The following is a 21,782-nucleotide window of genomic DNA, read 5'->3' as shown; positions in this document are numbered from 1 at the left end:
CTCACCACAAGAAAAATTGACTCCAATCTCCTTCTAGCTCTTCCTACTTCTGCCGTACCTTTGATGATGGGAGGGACTTTGAACATAAATTATTCAATTTACTGGTGTTGGTTAGTAGCTGAAAATAAAGATACTATGGGTGACTTGGGTGATGGGAAATAAAAGGTTACATTGTATGGAAGGAAAATTCTGGATAGAAACAAGAATTTTAAAAAACGAACTCCATTCAGTGTTTGGAGTCCTTGTTGGTTCAACCTGTGCTTTGGTCTATAATACAAAATTACAGAAAAATATTAATAGCAATTTAAAATAAAATGTTAGGATATTAGAAGAACAGCTAAGAGCTTCAAAGCTTGACAGACGGCTTGTGGGAAAGGACATGGAAAGCAGCAGGGTTTCCAGAACTTCTCATCTCTGCCTTCCCTGATCGAAATCAATCTGTGATTTATAATTGTTGAGGATTGTTATTCATTAATATCGGTGTGTCAGATAGATCTCAGTCTCAGGGAGGTATGACGTGCTTCTTTGTTTTGCGATGAACTCAGGGAAACATACAATAGTAAGGGGGTAAACCCAAAGGGGTGCAGGAGCAGAGGATCCCCCGTGTGTATGTGCACAAATCAGGGAATGTACCATGACACGTGGACAGAAGAGCAAATAAACCCTACTTCATCACCCTACGCTGTAGAGAACAAACACAAAGCAATTATGTTAAACTGAAATAAAAAGTCTCTTGTCTCACCTGGAATGTTGCATCTAGTTTCAGGTGCCATGTTTTTGAAAAAAATGCAAAGTTATGAGATTGGGTGCGTGACTGATTCACAACACTATTCCCGGGATGATACACCTCACCAACTCTGAGAAATTGAGAATGTTCCCCTCTGCTGATAGTTTCCAGACTCTGTGACCAGTTGCTGTGATTGGTTCTCAATTCCGTCTTGCGTCATATAGATCTCAGTGGCTGAATATATCAAGTACTCATGAGCTGTGCCTTGCCTGATCACAGCGCCCTCTGATTTATTATTTTTGAGGGTTGCTGTTCAGTAATATCCCTGTATCAGACAGATCTCAGTCTCATTCCCTGGGATTTGACAGGTATGGTGTGTCAAGTAGATCCCAGGAATTGCGCTCCATGAGATTTATGTGTGAGAAAAACTCCAGTTCTGAGAATCCGCCCTTGGATTGTGCACGTGTTGTGTCTGAATACCTGACTGAACGTTGACATTTTTGGCTGATGAATGTTTCGTTGGGCGCTTTAGGTGGCGATTTCTGCATTACTAACCCATGCTGCCCTGACATTGGGAGTACTTTTAGTTTAGACAGTGTAGAGTAAACTTTCAAACTCCGTTGTCTGCCTTTTTTCGGCTTCTGGTGGAACCTATAAAATTATCATGAGGTGACCCGAGGCCGTGACCCTTGGTGCATAAGCGGAAATGTTCTCTCATCATTCTGCCTCTGGAGTGTTCTATCAGGCATATCGTGTGAAAGATGTATTTACATTAGTGGGCTGCATGGTAGCGCAGCATTAAACTAAATGACTGGATAAAATACAATCAAACAGAACAAGGAAAGTATTTGGCTGGGAAAGGAGTACGATGTGGGTAAATGTATTATTTACTGACTGGCCTTGAAGAAAGAATTAAGCAAACTCAAGATTAGTGCATATTCATTCGAGATTTATTAACCATTTCAGAAAGCATTTTTATCCAAAAGATTGATGTAATAGCTAACAGAAGTGAATATAATGGCTGGATGCCACATTGAGACGAGAACACATGCGCTGTGAGCTGGGAATTTTCTGTACATCAGTAACAGTCACAAGAAAGGCAATACAAAGGCTCATCAGAAAGGGTAGGCAACCATTCTGAGTAAGGAACAAATAAAAACAAAACAAACGGGCTTCAAACAACTGGGAAGCTACAAATTCTTCCAACCACAACCATCTCAAAGATATCAAAGTAAAAAGGAAAATCCATCAATAATTGTCTCAGTTACACGCTGATAAACTGAAGTCATCTCACTGTTAGAGTCAGCAACAGGACAGATTGGAGATTGGGAATTCAGAGACCTTGATAAGCAGATCAGGAAAATCAAAGGGGTCCACAACTCATTCACTTAACCTGGAAAAGAGAGAGAAAGCAATGACGCAGATGTTTATGATCAGGGACTTTCAGATTTAATGTTTATTCAATGTCACACTTCGAGATTTCACAAAACATATTGGGCTGCTTGGCGTGAGAAAGATGTGATTATTCTCACCTTCACCAGAGTGACAGCAGCGCTGTAGAAAATACTCAGGAAGAACAAGGTGATGAACGTGGAAGCAGTTGTCCAGATGTTGCTGTTATCATCCTCATAGTCTTCAATCCAAGTGCGATCTATTGAATCTATGAATATAAAGCCGAGAGAACGCATTTAGATTGTTTATTGATCCAGATCGATCTATCTGCATCCAAGTCATGTAATTGGAGACCATTACATCTTCATAAAGCAGTCAGGGATTTCTCAAGTGTGACTCTTATCTGTATCTATTAGTGCATTATTGACTCAGCAAGAAATTACAAATACTAAGTGCACATGTTCTTTCTTCATTGTCCATGTCAGAATGTTTTAAATTATTTTTCTTTTCATCTATTATTTAAGGATATTATTATTTGAGGAATGCTTATTACGAATGATGATTTTAATTATATCATTATATTTTAAATATAGGCTGTGACAGCACTTTAGTTGAAAATTGTGGCCAGCACTGAATAAAAGTTCAAATGTGATTCTCATCTTTTGTATTGGTGACCAATTGCTTAGCAAATCATGCATATAAGTGACATCACAGTCAGGACATTGCTTCATATTTTTGTTTGAAGGATCTGTATATTTAGGAATATGTTTTTGTACGTGTGTCCCTTAATTTATTTGATCTACTGCTTGGTGTGTTTGGTTTTCCTTTAATGTTTGTGTATGTGGTTATAAGAGTCTCTTACTTCATTCTTGCCCATGTTGGAGTCTGTGCATGAATAAACATATTCCTGTTCCTTTACTGCTGGTGTGCTCATGTGTTTGTGCACCTAAATTTTGGTCTTTTCACATTGTATAAGCATCATCATGCTAATATGCCACTTCGTTGCTGCCTATGCTTATCTTGTAATGTCTTTGTGAGTGTTCACTTTTCATTAGTGCTATCTAAAATGTGTGCTTATGTGTCTGTTTCAGATCCTACCTACACTAGATTATTTCATGTTTATGCTTAATAAATGTTAGCATGCAATGTTATGTTTTGATGGATGTTTATATTTATATGATGATGTCTGCTTGTGTGGCAATCTTTCCCAAACCATCTCCTGATCAGCTTGTTTGTGCTATTGTTTGTGGATACTTGCTGATCCTTGTGCCCATTATCCTTATTTAATAAACGTCCTCTCCATTTGTTGACCTCTGCACTTGTGTGTCTGCATGTGAGACTCTGAATTTGTGTGTGCGTGTGATATTGTATACATGCTGATCAATGTGGTTTAATAATAACTAATTAAGCTGCCTCTGTCATCATATGTTTGTGATTCTGAAAATGGGAAAATAATGATATTAATGTTTATCTCTGTGCACCTACGTGCCTGTGTGAGTTGACATGTGGGAGGACATTTTTCAGATTTTGTATCTGTGTGTTCATGTGTGTATGTCTGCACGCATTGTGCTGTATGAATGTATATGTATTCATGCCCATTTGTGTGTTACCGTGTGTCGATATTTCTCATGGTTATGTGTGAGTACTCCTGTTCATTTGTGCAAATGATTTTCTTTTGGTATATGTGAGTTTTTGTATGAGCTTAGGTGGGTGTTCAAGTACCACTTGTATGTGTGGCTCTGTGCGAGTATGCGTGTGTGACATCTTATCTATATGCACATTTGAGTGTGCACATAAATATGTGTCTTTAGGTGAGAGCCCGTATATGTTATTACGTGTGCATCTCTCTGTATCTGTTCTTATACCAGACTGCAATTTTTATTATTCTAATATATTGTTCTAATTTAATGCATTGCCCATAATTAGATTTTGACCTTGGTGTTGCAGGAAACATTTCCCATAGTTGTGCAGAGATAAGCGTTTTATGAGCAACTCCTCTGTTGCAGTGATAGAACTTCTGTCTCTGAGAGAAAAGGCGTGAGTTCAAATCCCCACTGCCCCAGAGATAACATTTCTAAATATGTTTATTAGAAAATGTCGACTTGTGTTCTGTATGTGAAACAAAATGATATCAGGTATTCGAATACCAGAATTGATCCCATGTCTTCCAGAAAACTGAGACAAAACTATGGAATTCAAACTGGGATGATGCAAACACCAGTTTTGGATTATGGGAATCAATGTTAATCATTTGTTAACAGAGCCAAGCGTGTCTAACATGCTTCAAAGGTATTGTTTTGCATGGAAATGTTAAATCTTTGGACAGTAAGCAAGAAGTTGACTGTCCCTGTTAGCAACTGGGTTACATTACAGAGGACATGCACCATGAAAACTCTGCACAGGGAGCAAGAGGACAGACCATTCATCGTTCCCCTCCCCTCTGCTCCACAACAACTTATCTGTTGATTCTCTTTGGTGTGAAAGTGAAGATACGTTCTGTCAACTCATGCGCTGGCGCAAGATCCCTGGCAGTTCCCCAGAAACAAAGGTTACATTCAAACTGCTCTGCACTCTTTACGATTGGTATGTTCCAATCAAATTTAATTTTAAAGTGTCTTAAATTTACATTTCCAATTGGTGCAATTTGGCAGTTTAAAACTGACATGAATTTTGTAAGAATGTCCAATTGGGGGAATCAAAAACACCAAGTTCAAAACTCGTGCCCTACCTTTGACATAAGATGGACATTGTCAGATTTTGTCACAGAGGGATTTAGGATGGATAACATCCTTGGCGGAATCCTGCAATGAGTGAGCTTTACTCTATCTCTGACCCAGGGTGTATCTGAGCAGAGAACATTAACTGCACAATACACTCGTTCTAGACCTGTTAATAATCCACTTTAACTACACAGATGCAATGTAAGTCAGAGTGAGAAACAACTAATTCAGTATTTAACTCACAACTGGAGGAAAAAAAAACACTTCATTACTTCTGTTGAATTATTAAATGCAACTTTGAGATTTTTATTGACATGAATTAACAGTGTCCATCAGTGCAAGTGAAATGTTTACAAAACTCGGTTTACCGCTGGATTTATCGACTGTTCTGTTGATGATCTTCAATGGAATCGCTTCATGTCCCACCACACAGGAGTAAGAAGCACCGCTGGCCCACTCCTCCGCTGCAATGGATAACAGGCTGTACATGAAGAAGGAGGTGTTGTCACTCTCCGCCATCACCTCAGTGTTCTTGTAGTTACTGGGATTCACCGGCTTGTCATTGTTTGTCCACTTGACGAAGATCTCTCAGGGGGAGAAACCTCTCATTAAACAGGTCAGGGAGAGAAACCTCTGTGCGGAGATTTCTTCTGTTAGTGGCAGGAGGACTAATCACTGCAGAATATTTGAGACAAATATAAATCAACCAAAAAAATCCTGAACCGATATCACAATTTCGCTAAATATTAAAATACGCCATGTTTAATTTGGGATTTATTTACTTTCGTTTTCTAAAGGAGCAGAATGGTACACATACTGTTCATTAAAAAAAGGAAAGTTTAATGTGAATGTTGCCTCCATGTTTCCAGCCCACAACGAGGACATTCTGGCCATTTGTCATTGCTGATGGTGGCGTCCCATCCCAGGCTTCTTCCCACCTTATCTGACTTAATCAGAATACAATATCCTTTGGTCCATCTTTTTTCTTAATCAGCTACTTAGCTATCCTGCCTTCAGATGCATCATTAATGCCCCCAACGGTGTTGGTTCATTACCAATCAAAGCCTGCCATTGATGTAACTGGATCTGGATTACACATGGGATCATTTGTGCTTTAATCTCATCGCTCACCTTTCTCCTTGTGGATGGAGTCTCTCAGCGGAGTCGGTAGATTCTGATGGTACACCACACATTCAAAAGTAACGCCACTCATCCAGGCTTCAGTAGAAATGTCTAATTTGCTGATCACGCTGTCGGGATTCTGTCCAGGCTGCTCAGCAATCTCTGATTTCAGAGGCTTCTTTTCTTGTTTCCAGGTCACGTTGACTCCAGAAGGGAGATTGGACACAATGCAGGTTAACGTCACCGTCGCCTCCAGTAAGACTTGTTCTATTGCCGGTGGGAGGATTTTAACGGTGTTAGGGTGGCACTCGGTATCTTCTATGAAACAAAAATCAAAGTCAATGAAAAATGCCCCTTTCTGATACAAACAGCCAATCTTCAGATTACTCCTTCACAGAGTGAAGACACCACCTTCAAAATGGCAACTCCAACTATTCTGAAACGATGCTTACTATTGTTGATGTATTTTGATCTGTGAAACATTTGTGATTATCTATAACAAACCCTGTGTAATTATTCTGAAAGAACACTGGCTTTGTAACAAGTGAAACCTGTGAAAAAAGTAAAATCATCGAAGATACCATCATGTAACCCATGGAATTATCTTTCTTTTGGAGTTTGTCTCTCACTTAAGACCATCCATTGATACTTGTGACAAGAGTAATCTGAATATAATGAGTTCATTTCCATGTTTATAACCTTTAGGTGCAAGTGCTGCTGGTCACACTGACTGCCAAATCACATCCCAAATTTTGGACAGATTATAATAAATAATAATTATTCTCTTTACAGAGTTCTAAAGTGTTACAGAAGCAGTGAACAGCCATGGAAATTCTGTTCATTATATTTAACATGATTAAAAATACTTTGCGTTATTGGTGTGATGTCATTCTCTAATTTATGTCATTGTTCCTCGTGGGCTGTGTTTGGAATAGATCTGAAAACAAGACATTGAGTACAGCATTGGATATCGAGAAGGACACCCATCTCCTTAAGTCTTTCCCTCCATTCAGTTAGTTCATAACTGGTCTTATTTACCAAGCTGCATTTTTAAAATTTCTTCATAGAGCAGGAGAGAAAAAAAACAAACAAAAGCGTCTTAAATTAATCTACAAACGCGATGGAAATGTCACTAATTTTATAGACATCCACTACTCACTGTGTAAACATCGCCACCCCAAACAGGCTAAATCAGCCCTGTCTCGAGTTCCTAGTTCATTCATCCCTATTGTAGCATTCCCACCAGAATTTATTCTCCTGCCTCATCCACTAATTACAGAGAGCATCTTAAAGAAGCTCAGTGAGATCACATTTATCCCAGTTCATCAAATGTGATAGCCACTTGGTCTGTGGTCTGATCCCATAAATGAAGTTAAAGAGCTCAGTACCAGATAAAAATCGATGTCGTACAATGTCCAACCAACAGGTCATTCCTGAGCAGGGAATGAAGCATTGAACGCATTTTGATTTATTTTCAAGTAAGGATCACTGCATATGATAACCACGTCAATTTGATAGAGCATCAGAATAAGGCTGTTCGGCCAATCCAGAGTTTAGATCAGAATGATGCTGGAAAAGCGCAGCAGGTCAGGTAGCATCCGACGAGCAGGAAAATCGACATTTCAGGCTAAAGCCATTCTCCTGCCTTCTCCCCGTACTAAACAAGAGCCGATCTATCTCTGGCTTGAGTACACACAATGGCCTGGTCTCCACAGTCCTCTGCAGCAACATGTTCCACAGACTCATCACCCTCTGGCTGAAGAAACCCTCCCCATCTCAGTTCTAAACTGTGCCCCTTTGATCCTGAGACTGCCCTTGGGTCCTAGTCTCGCCTACCAGTCAAAGCATCTATTCCACATTCACTCGACCTCAGTCTCTCAGTATTTTCTATGTTTCAATCAGATATCTCTCCAATATCCCCCTTCACCCCAAACTTATCCTTGAAGCAGCTACCAGGCAAGCATTCAGCACTCTGAATGCCTCTCCCAGCATGGTCAGGCAACAAACTATTTAACAAAGCCCACTGTCTATATATCTATCTTCAACAGAGAGGAAACATGCTTTTCTGACTTGCCTAAAGGTTGAATTATGAGCAATGTTAATGTAACACTCAAACAGAAATGAGATACGTGGCATGTTGGGAAACGAGAAGCTGTACCGTGCTGTTTACTATGCCTGATAAATAAATGTGTTTGATTCACATCAGAGTTCAGAGTGATTTGTAGCTCTCTCAGTGTGTGTCTCTTACACTGGAGTGCGGTGATGTTTTTACTTTGAGTGTTCTCTCCATGAGTGACCTGGCAGGTATAGACCGCACTGTTGTACCATTCACCATAAGGGACCATCAGCCGACTCGTCAACGAGAAGTTCCCGTTCGCCTCACACACGGGAGACGTGAAGAAGCCAGAATCCAAGGGTCGGCCATTTTTCAACCAACTCACGGAGATTGACTTCGGACGGAACTCGATGATTGAACAGACGACGGTTGCAAACTTGCTGCTTGCGATTTCTTCACTGGAGCTCACAGTTAGGAGAAGGGTTGGTGGGAGAGGATCTGGACCTTTCATAACAAATACAATCAGTTCTCATATATCAAGGTTTCTTGTGGTTAATGTATACAAGAATCATAATTGTGCAGAGTGCTGGAGAAGCTGGGATCCACATAGAAAGATCAGCAGGACAATGTGAAAGGCTAAACTTAGAGGACACAGCAAGGGAGTCAAGGAGGCACAGAAACTATAGGCCGGTAACATCAGAAGGGAGATAGCAACGTTGGATGGTATTCGTTTTAATGACAGAGTCTGATGAACAAGGCAGACGAATTACTGGCATAAATGAAGAAATGATATCGTTGCTATCACGGAAACATATTGAGAGCCGGGCAGGAGTGGCTATTCAATATTCCAGGATTTAGTGCCTTCAGACGAGACAGGGAAAGATGGAAAATGATGGGGGCGGGGGTGTGCGGTACAGAATGTTGCTTCTGTCGCAATTCTGACAAGAGTATTTTAGGCTGTAAAGAGAAATGAAATCATGGATACCTCCTTGAACAAAGGCAAATGGACAGTACTTCAAAACCAAAACACAGCAAACATAACTATTGGGAGAGCACGATAGACCTTACTATTGGTCCAAAATACCAAGTGCAAATACATGGGCAAATTTCAGAGACATGTAAATTAAATAGGGGAATGAGAAACGAGGTTTTTCACTTCCTCAGCATAGGCTTGGATATTCATTTTGTCAAAAATTTAGAGGGAGCACAATTCTGAAAATGCCTCCAGGAGAATATTTGAACAAATTATGTGTTTAATACAGAGAATTTTAATCCAGACCTTGCAAGAGAGGGGTGAACCGGAACTTAACTTTAGGGAATGAAGTCGACCCAGTGGGTAAAACATCAATGGTGGAGCACTTTGCAGACAGTGATCTTAAATCAGTTGGATTTCAGATTGTACTGCAAAGGAATAGAAATTGGCCCAGAGTTCTGAAAAGGGGAAGGACAGTTTTAGTAAGATGAGGTAATGACTTGACCAGAGTGGACTGGAAGCTGACACTTATTGGTAAATCTGAGTTAGAGCAGTGTGACACATTTAAGAAAGAGATAGGAAAATCACAGGGAGGGCATTTCCCAGGAAGCCACTGCGTGGGACCAAGAATGCAGTGGGCTCTGGACACCAAAGGGCATGGAGGGGGAGATAAAGAGAAATAAGGGAGGCTTCCGGTCTATACTGAAATCTCAAAACAATAGAAACTAATATGGAGTACAGAACGGACAAGGGGGAGTTTGAAAGACAAAGGAATTAGAAGAGCAAAAGGGACCATGAGAAAATAATAGCAGTCAACATAAAGGAAAATATTTTTAAAAGTTACAGACTCATTCATAATAAAAGAATTATTCGGGAAACAATAATGCCCATTAAGTGTTATTATTGGAGTGGAGCCGGAGGATTAGTTTGTGGTCAAAACGAATGTGTTGTGTCAGTGTTCACTAGTAAGAGTGACAATGTGGGGACAGAAATCATGGAGGGGTGTTGTGATGTACTTTCAGAAATTAGGACACATGACGTGATGTTCTGTGTTGTCTTGCTGAATGAAAAGTGGTTATATTTCCAGGGCAGATGAAAAGTATCCCAAGCGGTTGAGCGATGCAAAGGATGAAATAGTTGGGTTGCTGACAATTATTTAGAATTCCTGTCTGGCCACAGCAGTTGTGCCAAGTGAGTGTAGATCAGCCAACGTTGCACTGTTATGCAGGACGAAGGAAGGGATAAACAATGAAAACACAGATCTGTCAAGCTAGTCTCAGTGGTAAGGAAACTATTGAGAAGTGAAATTAGGTTTCATTTGGAAGATAAATCAACAATTGTCAGCACGGTTTTATTGAGAGGAAGTCATGTGTAACAATTTGATCTTAGTTTTCATAGAGATAACTCGATGTCCAGATGATAGCAATAATCAGAGCCAGTGGGATCCGAGTTAATTTGACAGATTGGATCTAGAACTGGCTGAGTGATGGGAGCAGGCGATAATAGTCATCGGGTGTCTGCGTGACTGGAAATCTATGTCTCCTGGTGTTCTGTAGGGATTGGTGTTGATTTCCGTGCTATTTCTCTTACATACCAATGATTGAGACTCAAATTTAGGAGGATTAACCAGTGAATTCACAGATGAAATGAAAACTGTCATGTTGGTAAGTCATGAGCATAATGGCTTTAGATTGCAGGAGGATATAAAAAGATTGGTTGTATGTGAAGAGAAAAGTTGCAAATGGAAATTAATCTGAATAAATGTAAGGTGATGTAATTCGGCAGAAGAATCTGTGTGGTATGATGTTTTGAATGGTGGAACCCTGGAAAGGCCTGAGGATCTTTGGTGCATGTACCCACCGATCCCTTATAGTACTGTGTCGTCTGGATAAAGGGGCTAAGAAAGTGGGAGGATATTTGCTTTTATTAGCCTAGACATTGACAATGAAGAGTGGTGAGATGATACTGGAACTTAATAAAACACTGGTTAGGCCATACTGAAGCGTTGTGTGCATGTTATCGAAGGAATGTGATTGCACTGAAGGCAGTATTGATGAGATTTGCCAGGGTCTTGCCTGGGTTGGAGTGTTTTAGTTATGAAACTAGTTTAGATAGACAGGGGTTTTCCTTGGAGCAGAGGAGAATTAGGGAGAAGATTATCATGATATCTAGAATTATTTTAGGCATAGACAGGGTAAACTGGATGAAACCTTTCCCCTTGATGGAGAAATCAATGCCTCAGGGGCACAGGGTGAAGGTAAGGCCAGGAGGTTCCAAGTGGATCTCAGGGGAAAACAAAATCAAACAGAGGGTGGTGTTAGCCTGGAGCTCAGCACCTATAAGTCATGTAGAGATTGAGCCCCTCATTATAAGTATGAAGTATCCTTGCAAGGGCAAGTCACACAAGGCAATGGATTGTGTGCTGGCACATGAGACTGGAATAGTTAGGTGGCTATTATTGAGAGGCGTGAATTGGATGGATCAAAGGGCCTTTTTCCTGTGCTGTATAAGGTGATTCTGTGAAAACGGTTATAAATAATGCCTTCTTCATGTTAATCACAGATGATCTGTTTATCTCAGTTCCCACAACACTTACCTGGACATGGCATTACTTTGCTCTTGTATGTCCCGCTGTGTTGAACCTCACAGTAGATTTTGCTGGGGCAATCTACCACTGACCCGGGCAGGGTTAACTGGCTGCTCAGGGTATAGGTTCCCTTCTTGTTTCTCACTGATGGGTAAGTCTTCAATCCAGTTGTGATGAGCTCCCCACCTTTCTTCCAGGTTACCTTGGTGACGTCAGGGGAATAGTCCATCGCCAAACAACCAAAGATCACAGAACCGGTGTTGTGCTCCTGACAGGAGGAGACAAGGCCATAAAGCGTGGGGGGAGATGGTGTCTCTACAATAGAATGACCAATTGAGCATGTTAGTTTCTGTTAATTTGACCTTATCAGTTACTCCAATGTGTCCTCAGCTGTAAACGTTTGCCAGTATGCTCCCGCTGAAGTCTACAGCATAACTGGAGTTTATTTTTGTTTCCTACCAGTTGCTGATCATGATCATTGGTTCCCTCTTTAGAAACATGCCCTCGACCTTGACCATTACCATATAATTTAGGAAGAAGAACATCCTGATCCCACCCCAGTAACTGTTTGAAGATCTCACCAACTGACACTTTCACTGGATTGATGTGAAGAGCAGAGAAATTTCACAAAATACAAACCAAGGAAATGCAAATTCTTTGAAATTCTACAGTGTGTGCAAACAGGCCATTTGTCCCAACAGGTCCACACCCACCCTCTGAAAAGTAACGCATCAGACCCATTCCCCTACCCTATTATGCTACAGTTAACCCTGACTAATGCACCTAAACTCCCAATCACTGAAACAACATTTGCAATTCCCCCAACTTGCACATCTTTGGAGTGTGGGAGGAAACGCACACAGACATGGGGAGAAAGTGCCAACTCCACACAGACAGTCACCCGAGGCTGGAATGGAACACGAGTCCCTAGCACTGTGAGGCAGCAGCACTAACCACGGAACCAGCGTGCTGCCTCACTAGGTGCCGTGCTGCTGGAAATACCCAACAGCTGGCAGTACCCCCGGACAGAAATCAGAGTGAATCATAGAACATAGAACATTACAGCGCAGTACAGGCCCTTCGGCCCTCGATGTTGCGCTGCCCTGTCATACTAATCTGAAGCCCATCCCACCTACGCTATCCCATGTACGTCCATATGTTAGCCCAATGATGACTTAAATGTACTTAAACTTGCCGAATCTACTACTGTTGCAGGCAAAGCATTCCATACCCTTATTACTCAATGAGTAAAGAAACTACCTCTGACATCTGTCTTATACCTATCTCCCCTCACTTTAAAGTTGTGTCCCCTCGTGTTTGCCGTCCCCATACTTGGAAATCAGGCCCAGTGAGCCTTCCTCACTTATCAATGCAAGGCAGAATGTTCTCTCTGGGAGGGAGGTCACTGCAGCAGCAGCACAGGCAGGAGCTGAGCACTGGGACTAGGAGGATGGCTGTCACGGCTGAACTCATGCCAATTGTCTGGAAGTTGAAACATCTCATTTACAATTATCTGAATTTTGGAGGCCTCTGAAAAATGGAGGACCATTAAGGTTCAGAGACTTTGGAGTGTTACAGCTGAGTATTTACATAAATATGATTTGAGAAATGAACAAGTAATCTTTAACTTTAATAACTATCAAACTGACACACAGTTCACCACCAAACCTCATGTCTCAGACTAACCACTGCACTTACTCTGCCTAGACCTAAATTTCCACTCACATTGACAAACCCTACCCTGCTATACACCCATTCATGCCCGGAACACACAACCCCTATCACACGAAACACATCCAAGGCAATCCATATTGGTAGTGTAGCTGAGCAGAGAGATCTCGGTGTCCATGTACATAGATCCCTAAAAGTTGCCAGCCAGTTTGATAGAGTTGTTAAGAAGGCATACTTTGTGTTGGCTTTCATCGATAGAGGGAATGAGTTTCAGAACCACGAGGTTAGGCTGCGGCTGTACAAAACTCTGGTGTGGCTGCACTTGGGAGTATTGTGTACTGTTCTGGTCACCACATTATAGAAAGAATGTGGAAGCTTTGGAAGAGTTCAGAGGAGGTTTACCAGGATGTTGCTTGGTATGGTGGGAAGGTTTAATGAGGAAAGGATGAGGGTCTTGAGGCTGTTTTTATTTGAGAGAAGAAGGTTGAGAGGTGACGTAATTGAGACATAAAAGATAAACAGAGGGTGGACAGTGAAAGTCTTTTTCCTTGAATAGTGATGGCTAGCAGGAGAGGACATAGATGACAGATGTCAGAGGTTGTTTCTTTACTCAGAGAGTAGTAGGGCCATGGAACGCACTGCCTGTAACAATAGTACACTCGCCAACTTTAAGGGCATTTAAAATGTCATTGGATAAACATATGGATGAAAATGGAATCGTGTCGGATAGATAGGCTTCAGATTGTTTCCACAGGCCAGCGCAACATCGAGGGCTGAAGGGCCTGTACTGCACTGTAATGTTCTATATTCCAGATGGACATATGATCTCAATTCCTTTCACTCCTTTCACTCCTGGCCCATGGTGAATCTGGCCCTGACTGGACCTAGCACCATCATTTTCACAACCTCTGACAAAAGCCCACTACCCAAGACATGACCTCAGCCCTTGATCACTGACCTCTCACCTTACCCAAGTCAACCTGTGCACATTGCATCCCAGCTCCTTTCGCATCTGTGCTTTACCACCCACCATTTTGCCAGACTCTGAGCTTTACATTTTGACAACACGTCCAGCTGTCACTTCATTACAGTGACCTTCCACCCCTGAAACATCCTGGCACTCTGCCCAACTCTACACTAACCAGCCTGGCACTCTGCCCACCTCTACACTAACCAGCCTGGCACTCTGCCCACTTCTACACTAACCAGCCTGGCACACTGCCCACTTCTACACTAACCAGCCTGGCACTCTGCCCACCTCTACACTAACCAGCCCGGCACACTGCCCACCTCTACACTAACCAGCCTGGCACTCTGCCCACCTCTGCACTAACCAGCCTGGCACTCTGCCCACTTCTGCACTAACCAGCCTGGCACTCTGCCCACCTCTACACTAACCAGCCCGGCACACTGCCCACCTCTACACTAACCAGCCCGGCACACTGCCCACCTCTACACTAACCAGCCTGGCACACTGCCCACCTCTGCACTAACCAGCCTAGCACACTGCCCACCTCTACACTAACCAGCCTGGCATCCTGCCCACCTCTGCACTAACCAGCCTGGCACTCTGCCCACTTCTACACTAACCAGCCTGGCACACTGCCCACTTCTACACTAACCAGCCTGGCACTCTGCCCACCTCTACACTAACCAGCCCGGCACACTGCCCACCTCTACACTAACCAGCCTAGCACACTGCCCACCTCTACACTAACCAGCCCGTCACACTGCCCACCTCTGCACTAACCAGCCTGGCACACTGCCCACCTCTACACTAACCAGCCCGGCATGCTGCACACCTCTCCATAAACCAGCCTGGCAAAGACAGACCTCCTGCATTTCAGCTCAAACTACCCCTCACCTACCAAGCACAATTTGACCAAATTATCCTGTGACCATTACCATTTACCTTGATGCCACCTTGCCAGACAGAGTGCATGCCAGCTTACCCAGCAGCCAGCCAACACCTCACTGCCTACCAGCCCAAACTCTCCCACATGCCCAATCTAGCCCCTCACTTGCTCACCACCTTCCAACTTTGAGCCGACTCCACCATAAAGTCAGTGAGTCATAAAGTCATACAGCACAGAAACAGTTCCTTTGGTCCAGCTCATCCATGCTGACCAGAGTTCCCAGATTAAACTAATTCCACTTGCCTGCCTTTGGCCCATATCCATCCAGACCTATCCAGTTCCTGGAGCTGTTCAATGTCTTCTAAATGTTGGACCTATCTCTGCATTTACCACTTCCTCTGGCAGTTCATTTCAATGTTTTGGACAAGTACAACATGAAGCTCCAACTCCTGCACTCAGTGCTCTGACCAATGAAGGTACATTTGCCAAATGCCTTCAACACACTAGCTACTTGAGACAACGCTTTCAAGAATCTGAGTCTGAACCCTCAGGGTCCTCAGTGTTCAATATCACTACCCAGTGCCTTACCATGAACTCTGTAAGTTGTGACCTGATTTGTCTTCTCAAAAAGCAACACGTCGTATTCATTTAAATTACACTCCATCTGCCACTCCTCAGCCCATTGGCCCAGCTGATCAAGATCTCATTGTACGTTTGGATAACTTTCACTGCCAATTATACCACCAATGTTGGTGTTACGTGCAAACTTACAAACCATGCCCCATTCAATGTTTTCATGGCTTTCAACCAATATTGTACCCTGTTTCCCTTTCTCCCACATATCCGGAGCATTTTTTTAAGGATTGAAGGAATCTATCTCCTAATTGAAATCATTTAATGTTTTGTCCTGAATCAATTTCTGTGGTGGAGAATTCCAAAGGTTCACCATTCTTTTGCTGAACAGTAAACAATCAGGTTCAATGTTATCGGTGTGTTGGGAAGATTGATGAGCAGCAAAATTAATGATGATCCCATGAATGGAATAGCCTTCTAGAGGGGCCGCGGGGCCTTCTTCAGCTTCCAGTTTGCATGCTGACGTGTCTGTTCGGCAGCATGTTCCAAAGCTGTGATCCTTGAGGATAAGGGCGCACATGCATGTAAATGCTTCAACTGAAAGCTCTCCTCCAAATTAGACTTCAACTTGACTCTCAACTATTTCTCTGCCGTTTCCTCTTCCTCAATCACAGCCATGGGATTCACTTCCTAACAGCGCTGTGAATGTGCTAATACCACACAAACTTCAGCAATTCAAATAGACTGATGATAACTGGTTTCTCAAGGCGATATAAAAAGTCGGACACTTCCACACCTGTCTAGAGATTCAAACAACCACTGGAAGAATTGAAAATTATTTGAGGCACTTGTGTGTCTACACAAGATGACGTGGTTTCCTTTTGTGTGATTTGACTGTGTTTTCACTGAATGAACACAGCTATTTCTTAATCATGTAATAGGAATGAAGCTTCCCTCATTTATAGCAAGGCAATCACACATTATATTTCTTTATTCCAGGGAAGTCTAGTGTTAAATTAAAGAAATATGATGATTGGGATGTTTCAATTGGAAATTGTCAGAGATTTAAAGTTTACTTTCATGAGCAATTAATTCCAGCCTCATTGTGTCACAGTACTCACAGGAATGTCTTTCAGAAATGGTGTCTCCCTTTGTTACGGGCAGTTGAATCAATAAATCTGGGATAGTTTTTGCTTGTTAATCAAAGGTGTTAAAGAGTTTTAGCCAAAGGTAGACCTGTGGATTTAGCTCACAGATGCTCCATGATCTAAGTAAGTGGTGGAACAGCTCGAGGGGCTGAGTGCCCTCCTCTTGCTCCTACCTTCCTATCATTGTGTCATTCATTAAGCTAGCACTGGTGGTGAACACTTTTTATTAAAATATTTCAACAAATTAATTGTTTCACACATGCTGTAAAAAAACCTTCTGTTGATTATTTGGAACGGGATCATTGACATTCTCTATTTGAGTGATCAAAATAACTTCCACCCAATTACAGCAGCCACTGCGCTCTGGAGTGTGTTGTTACTTTATAATAGTTTCTTGTGAAACTACAGCTCGAGATCAGGGCGCTCCAATTCAATGATTCTCTGATATTTAATATCTCTGAACATTCACAATTTGTTCAAATGCATCTTTTCTCTGAAGAACGTGTTTCATCGAACAGAACATTTTTGAATGAAACAACAAACTTTAAATGCTAGAAAACCAAAATAAAGACAGAAATTTCTGAAGAAACTCAGCAGGTCTAGCAGCTTCTGGGGAGAGAAGGCAAGGTTAACCTTTCGCATCCAGAGACCCCCGCCCCCCCTCTTCACCAAATTGTTTTCATGTTTTTGGCACAAGAGCTCACACCTGTTGAGATAAACAGTGATTACGTTGGCTTGACTCCTGTTGGAAAAGAATTCTTAGCAGAGGTACTGGATGGTCTGAGATAGCAATTGAAGACCAACTGAAAAGCTATCACCATCTGCAGCAAGTGTTGGATTTAGCGGAACTCCCAGCGTACTGAACAATCAAATTCAGCTACAGCACTGGTTTAATATAAAGTAAACCAGCCTAAGCCTAATTTCATCAAATATGATTCGAAAATGATTCATTCTGGATTAGTTATAAATGATATTGTTAGAACAGCAAATCAAAAGCTGGGATTTCTTTGAGCACTTACTCCATTAACCCCATCTAGCGATGCCCAAAAGCTTGTGAACAAATATTGATCTAGAAAAAGCTGCTAACCACCAAATTTCTGTTTAATATCTAAGAGACACAAGTCAGGACTACGATTGAATAGATTTCATTGGCCTCTGTGAGTGGAATTCCAACAAACACCCAGACATGTCAATCTGCTTTCTTGCACTGAAGTAACCTGATAAGAGATTGTGTTACATACCTCTCTAACAGGTTGTAAGTGAACACAGGCCACCTGGCACAGAATCAGGGACTCTAATACAACATCACAACAGACCTGAATACAATGAGCTTGACACTATCACGGAGAACACAGCCCACCTATTTTGACAATACATAAACCATGTTAGTTATTATCACCTTCCGACAACCAGGGATTGTTCCAGAATGTTTGTACAATTAAAGTAACATTTCAACATTTATCCAAGAATACTTTGACAGCAGCTCCAAATTGTTCAAACTCTATGGGAACTACAGAGGAATAAATCGAGGAATTGCATTGCCATCAATTCACTGTCACTGGATTCCAACCTAGAACTCCCTTCCTCTTTTCCCTGTGAATGTTGCTGCACCAGACGGTCGACTTAGTTTGGAAAAGATTAAAATGTTTTGAAGTGTAATATGACCGTTGCCAGTGACATTAAAAGCTGATAATAGGTTTTCAAATGATAAGATGCAAAAAAATTCTGATTTTACATTGTGCCACGGAATATGTCCTGCAGAACTGAGGCACAACGAAAATATACAGCATATTTCCCTCTGCCTCGCTCAATCAAATATCTCTTGTTGCCAACAACCAATTTCAAAACTCTTGCTATCTGCCTTTTGTTCCTGAAACGTTCGTTCTGATTGGAACAACTTAGTCAGGGCTCTCAATTCTGGGGCACCTAATCGAATATTGTATTTCTGGCAGATAAAAGTGGTTTTGAAGCGCGAGATGAAATTGAACTGTCTGAGACTCAGGTATCCGAACTGGACAATTTACAAATGGTCAGGACCATTGACAAGTTAGTCGGAGATAGCACTGAACAAACTGCACAACAGACTTAATCCTAGAGGATACATTGCTCAACTCCTCACATCAAATATATTCACTGTAATTGAACATTCATCAGAGGAACTAACCAGAGGATTAATGTGAACAAGAATGTGTTCACAATGAACATAAATAACCACTGAGTTAATAAACTTAATAAGTCATTGTATTTAACAAAATTATTGAGGTGGGAAATATCGCCAATTAAAGCACAGATCCTGAGGAAATGAATTATTCTCTAAATTATTTTTACATATTCTTAAAACGTTCCTTGAACTGTGGAGATTTTGCATGCACTGCATAAAGTCAATACTGCATTCCAGTGTGGAAAGCATTTCTGTTGAAGGAATTAGGGCAAGGTCATTTTCTTGTTAACTGCTTTTAATGAACGAAAATATTTAAAAAGGTATGAATTGAAAACATGCTTCTGTCTGGAGTTGCCCGCTTTAGCGGATGTCTAAGTAAATGTGGGCACTGCTGCCTCACAGAACCAGGTACCCAGGCTCGGTTCCAGCCTCGGGTGACTGCCTATGTGGAGTTTACACAATCTCCCCTGTGTCTGTGTGGGTTTCCTCCCACATCCAAAGATGTGCATGTCAGGTGAACTGGTCATGCTGTATCATCCATCGTGTTAGGTGCATTAGTCAGGGGTAAATATAGGGTAGGGGAATGGGTCTGGGTGGGTTTCTCTTCAGAGGGTCGGTGTCGACTTGTTGGGCTAAATGGCCCGATACATACTGCAGGAAATCTAATCTAAATGATTGTCACACTTAACTAATGTGAGCAGATTCCTTCCGATCGCTACATTGCAATAAATCGGTCAAGTATATTAATTAAAATAAATATTACTCTCTTTTCAGTGTCTGAATAAACAATGTGCTCTGTTATCCTCTAGTTCATGTTTTCTGCAAATTTGCGAACTCTGCATACGTCTAACCACATCGATGTAAAATGAATTCTCTGCGTTTGCAGCATGCACTCCCATGGTTTTAAGAGTAGGGTTCCTACAGTATAGAAACAGACCATTTGGCCCAACAATTCCACACTGACCCTCTGGACAGTAAGTAGCCCACCCAGACCCATTCCCCCTAATGTATATTTACCCCTGACTAATGCACCCTAACCTACACATCCCTGAACACTGTGTGCAATTTAGCACAGCCAATCACCTGACCTGCACATCTTTTGGACTGTGGGAGGAAACCAGAGAGCCCGAAGGAAACCCACGCAGACACAGGGAGAATGTGCAAACTACACACAGGCAGTCACCCGAGGGTGGAATCGAATTTGGGACCCTGGCACTGAGCCACCATGCTGCCCTGCGAGGTCATGAGTGGATTATTTTAATTCATTCGAAATTTGGCCTTGGTCACATAATTCACTATAGCAGTTGTTTCGAAAGAATGACTCCTCAGTTGATATTTTGTTGGAAAATGTAACTATTTATTTAAAATGCACAGATTGGGAACACCTAAAGCACTGTGCAGATTAAATAATTCAGTTAATGTTTTATTTTTATCCTGTAAATCCAGTTTAATCAGGGACATAACAATTAATTAACTCAAATTACGTGTGAAACTGATCAAAGCAGTGAAACTGACCTGTTCTTCATAGAATTGAGCAGAATTTCTAAATGGTCTTTGCCAATGATCTTTTCCAGCCAGAAAAATATGTATGTAGTGTACAGCGGAATTGAAAGGTGTTTCTTGATCAATTATAACACAGTCATGGCATTTTTGCTCAAGAGCAAGAACTATTAGAACATTAGACTTTTGGAATTCTATTTATATTTCTCTATGACTTGTAAACTGTTTAAAGACAGACCTTGTGATTGAACTAGATAGTGGGGTTCTGAATTTGGATTGTAAAGCATGGATTAGATTAATCCTTAATTATTACTTTTAAGTAAAAATGGCGCCCAAAGGTATCTGTTTTCCCTTCATTTCTAAAACCTTTGCGATTTGCCTTTCACTTAATAATAGGCTTTATGAAATTTCACCTCGCATGCTGATCGTATTGAATGAGGAACCTGGAGCGGTTCATTGTCACCAACCGTGTTAACATTGCAAAAACAATGTAGAAACCAAAAACAGTTTCCCAAATATAACACATTTAATGTTACCCAAGCACAGTCCCTCCTCAACAGATCAATGATCACCAGATCACAACACGGTGTGTTTGCAGCGGAACTAGCTCTGCAAACATTTTCAACAGAACCAAGAACATGATGTAACCTCACAAAAAAAAACAAATTGAAGTCTAACAAAGCTGCTCAGAATCCAGCAAACTAATGATTAAATTGAATAGAAATAACAAGTCATAACAGCAGCCTTGTTTGTGAGGGGACTTAACACTTAAAGCTGTAATGTTTCTGGCAACAGTTCAATTTATTTCCAACCTGTACACCCTTCCTGATCATGACAATCTTGTGCAGCGCACAGTAGAGCGGTTGAAGGCATATACTGATTAATCACTTCATGGTCAAAACAAAATTACTGAATGGACAAATATTACCACATTATAATTTTAAGTTAGTTTCAATTACATAATCTGACCAATTCTGCAGTTTCAGATTTTAGTCCCAAATTTTATTTTGAATGAGGCTACTCAAAACAAAATTCAGTTAGTTTACAATTAGAACTGAGTTTTTTTTTAAAAAGTCAATGCATTAAAAACTCGTTTTTTTCATTTCTCACACTTCCGGGTTTCTGCCTTAAGTTGTTTTTCAGACCGTTACAAATGGATGTAATGTTTTCAATCAAGCAGAGAAAAATGTGTCATATAAGTTTAACAAATGCAGAAATGATTCATGAAAAGCCAAAGAACTTCACAAATACTGGTAATGAAAAGTAATCCAGAGAGTCAATCTCCTCACCAGAAAG

At 41.4% G+C, this 21,782-nt stretch overlaps 2 gene segments (V, D, J or C); both read right to left on the bottom strand.

Moving 5' to 3' along the window:
* Window positions 1-1,702: 1,702 nt before the first annotated feature.
* Window positions 1,703-5,387, bottom strand: LOC148138038 (Ig heavy chain C region, membrane-bound form-like). The segment is given in 3 exon segments: window positions 1,703-2,120; window positions 2,260-2,387; window positions 5,208-5,387. Coding segments are annotated over 3 exon segments (288 nt in total).
* Window positions 5,388-5,981: 594 nt separating this feature from the next.
* Window positions 5,982-11,855, bottom strand: LOC148138037 (Ig heavy chain C region-like). The segment is given in 3 exon segments: window positions 5,982-6,279; window positions 8,210-8,521; window positions 11,587-11,855. Coding segments are annotated over 3 exon segments (534 nt in total).
* Between the last annotated feature and the right edge of the window lie 9,927 nt (window positions 11,856-21,782).

Source organism: Chiloscyllium plagiosum, unplaced genomic scaffold (assembly GCF_037043375.1).
Source record: "Chiloscyllium plagiosum isolate Xiang-an unplaced genomic scaffold, Cpla_swu_hap1 HiC_scaffold_42, whole genome shotgun sequence".
Classification (NCBI taxonomy): Eukaryota; Metazoa; Chordata; class Chondrichthyes; order Orectolobiformes; family Hemiscylliidae; genus Chiloscyllium; species Chiloscyllium plagiosum.
This window is presented reverse-complemented; position numbering and strand designations above follow the sequence as displayed.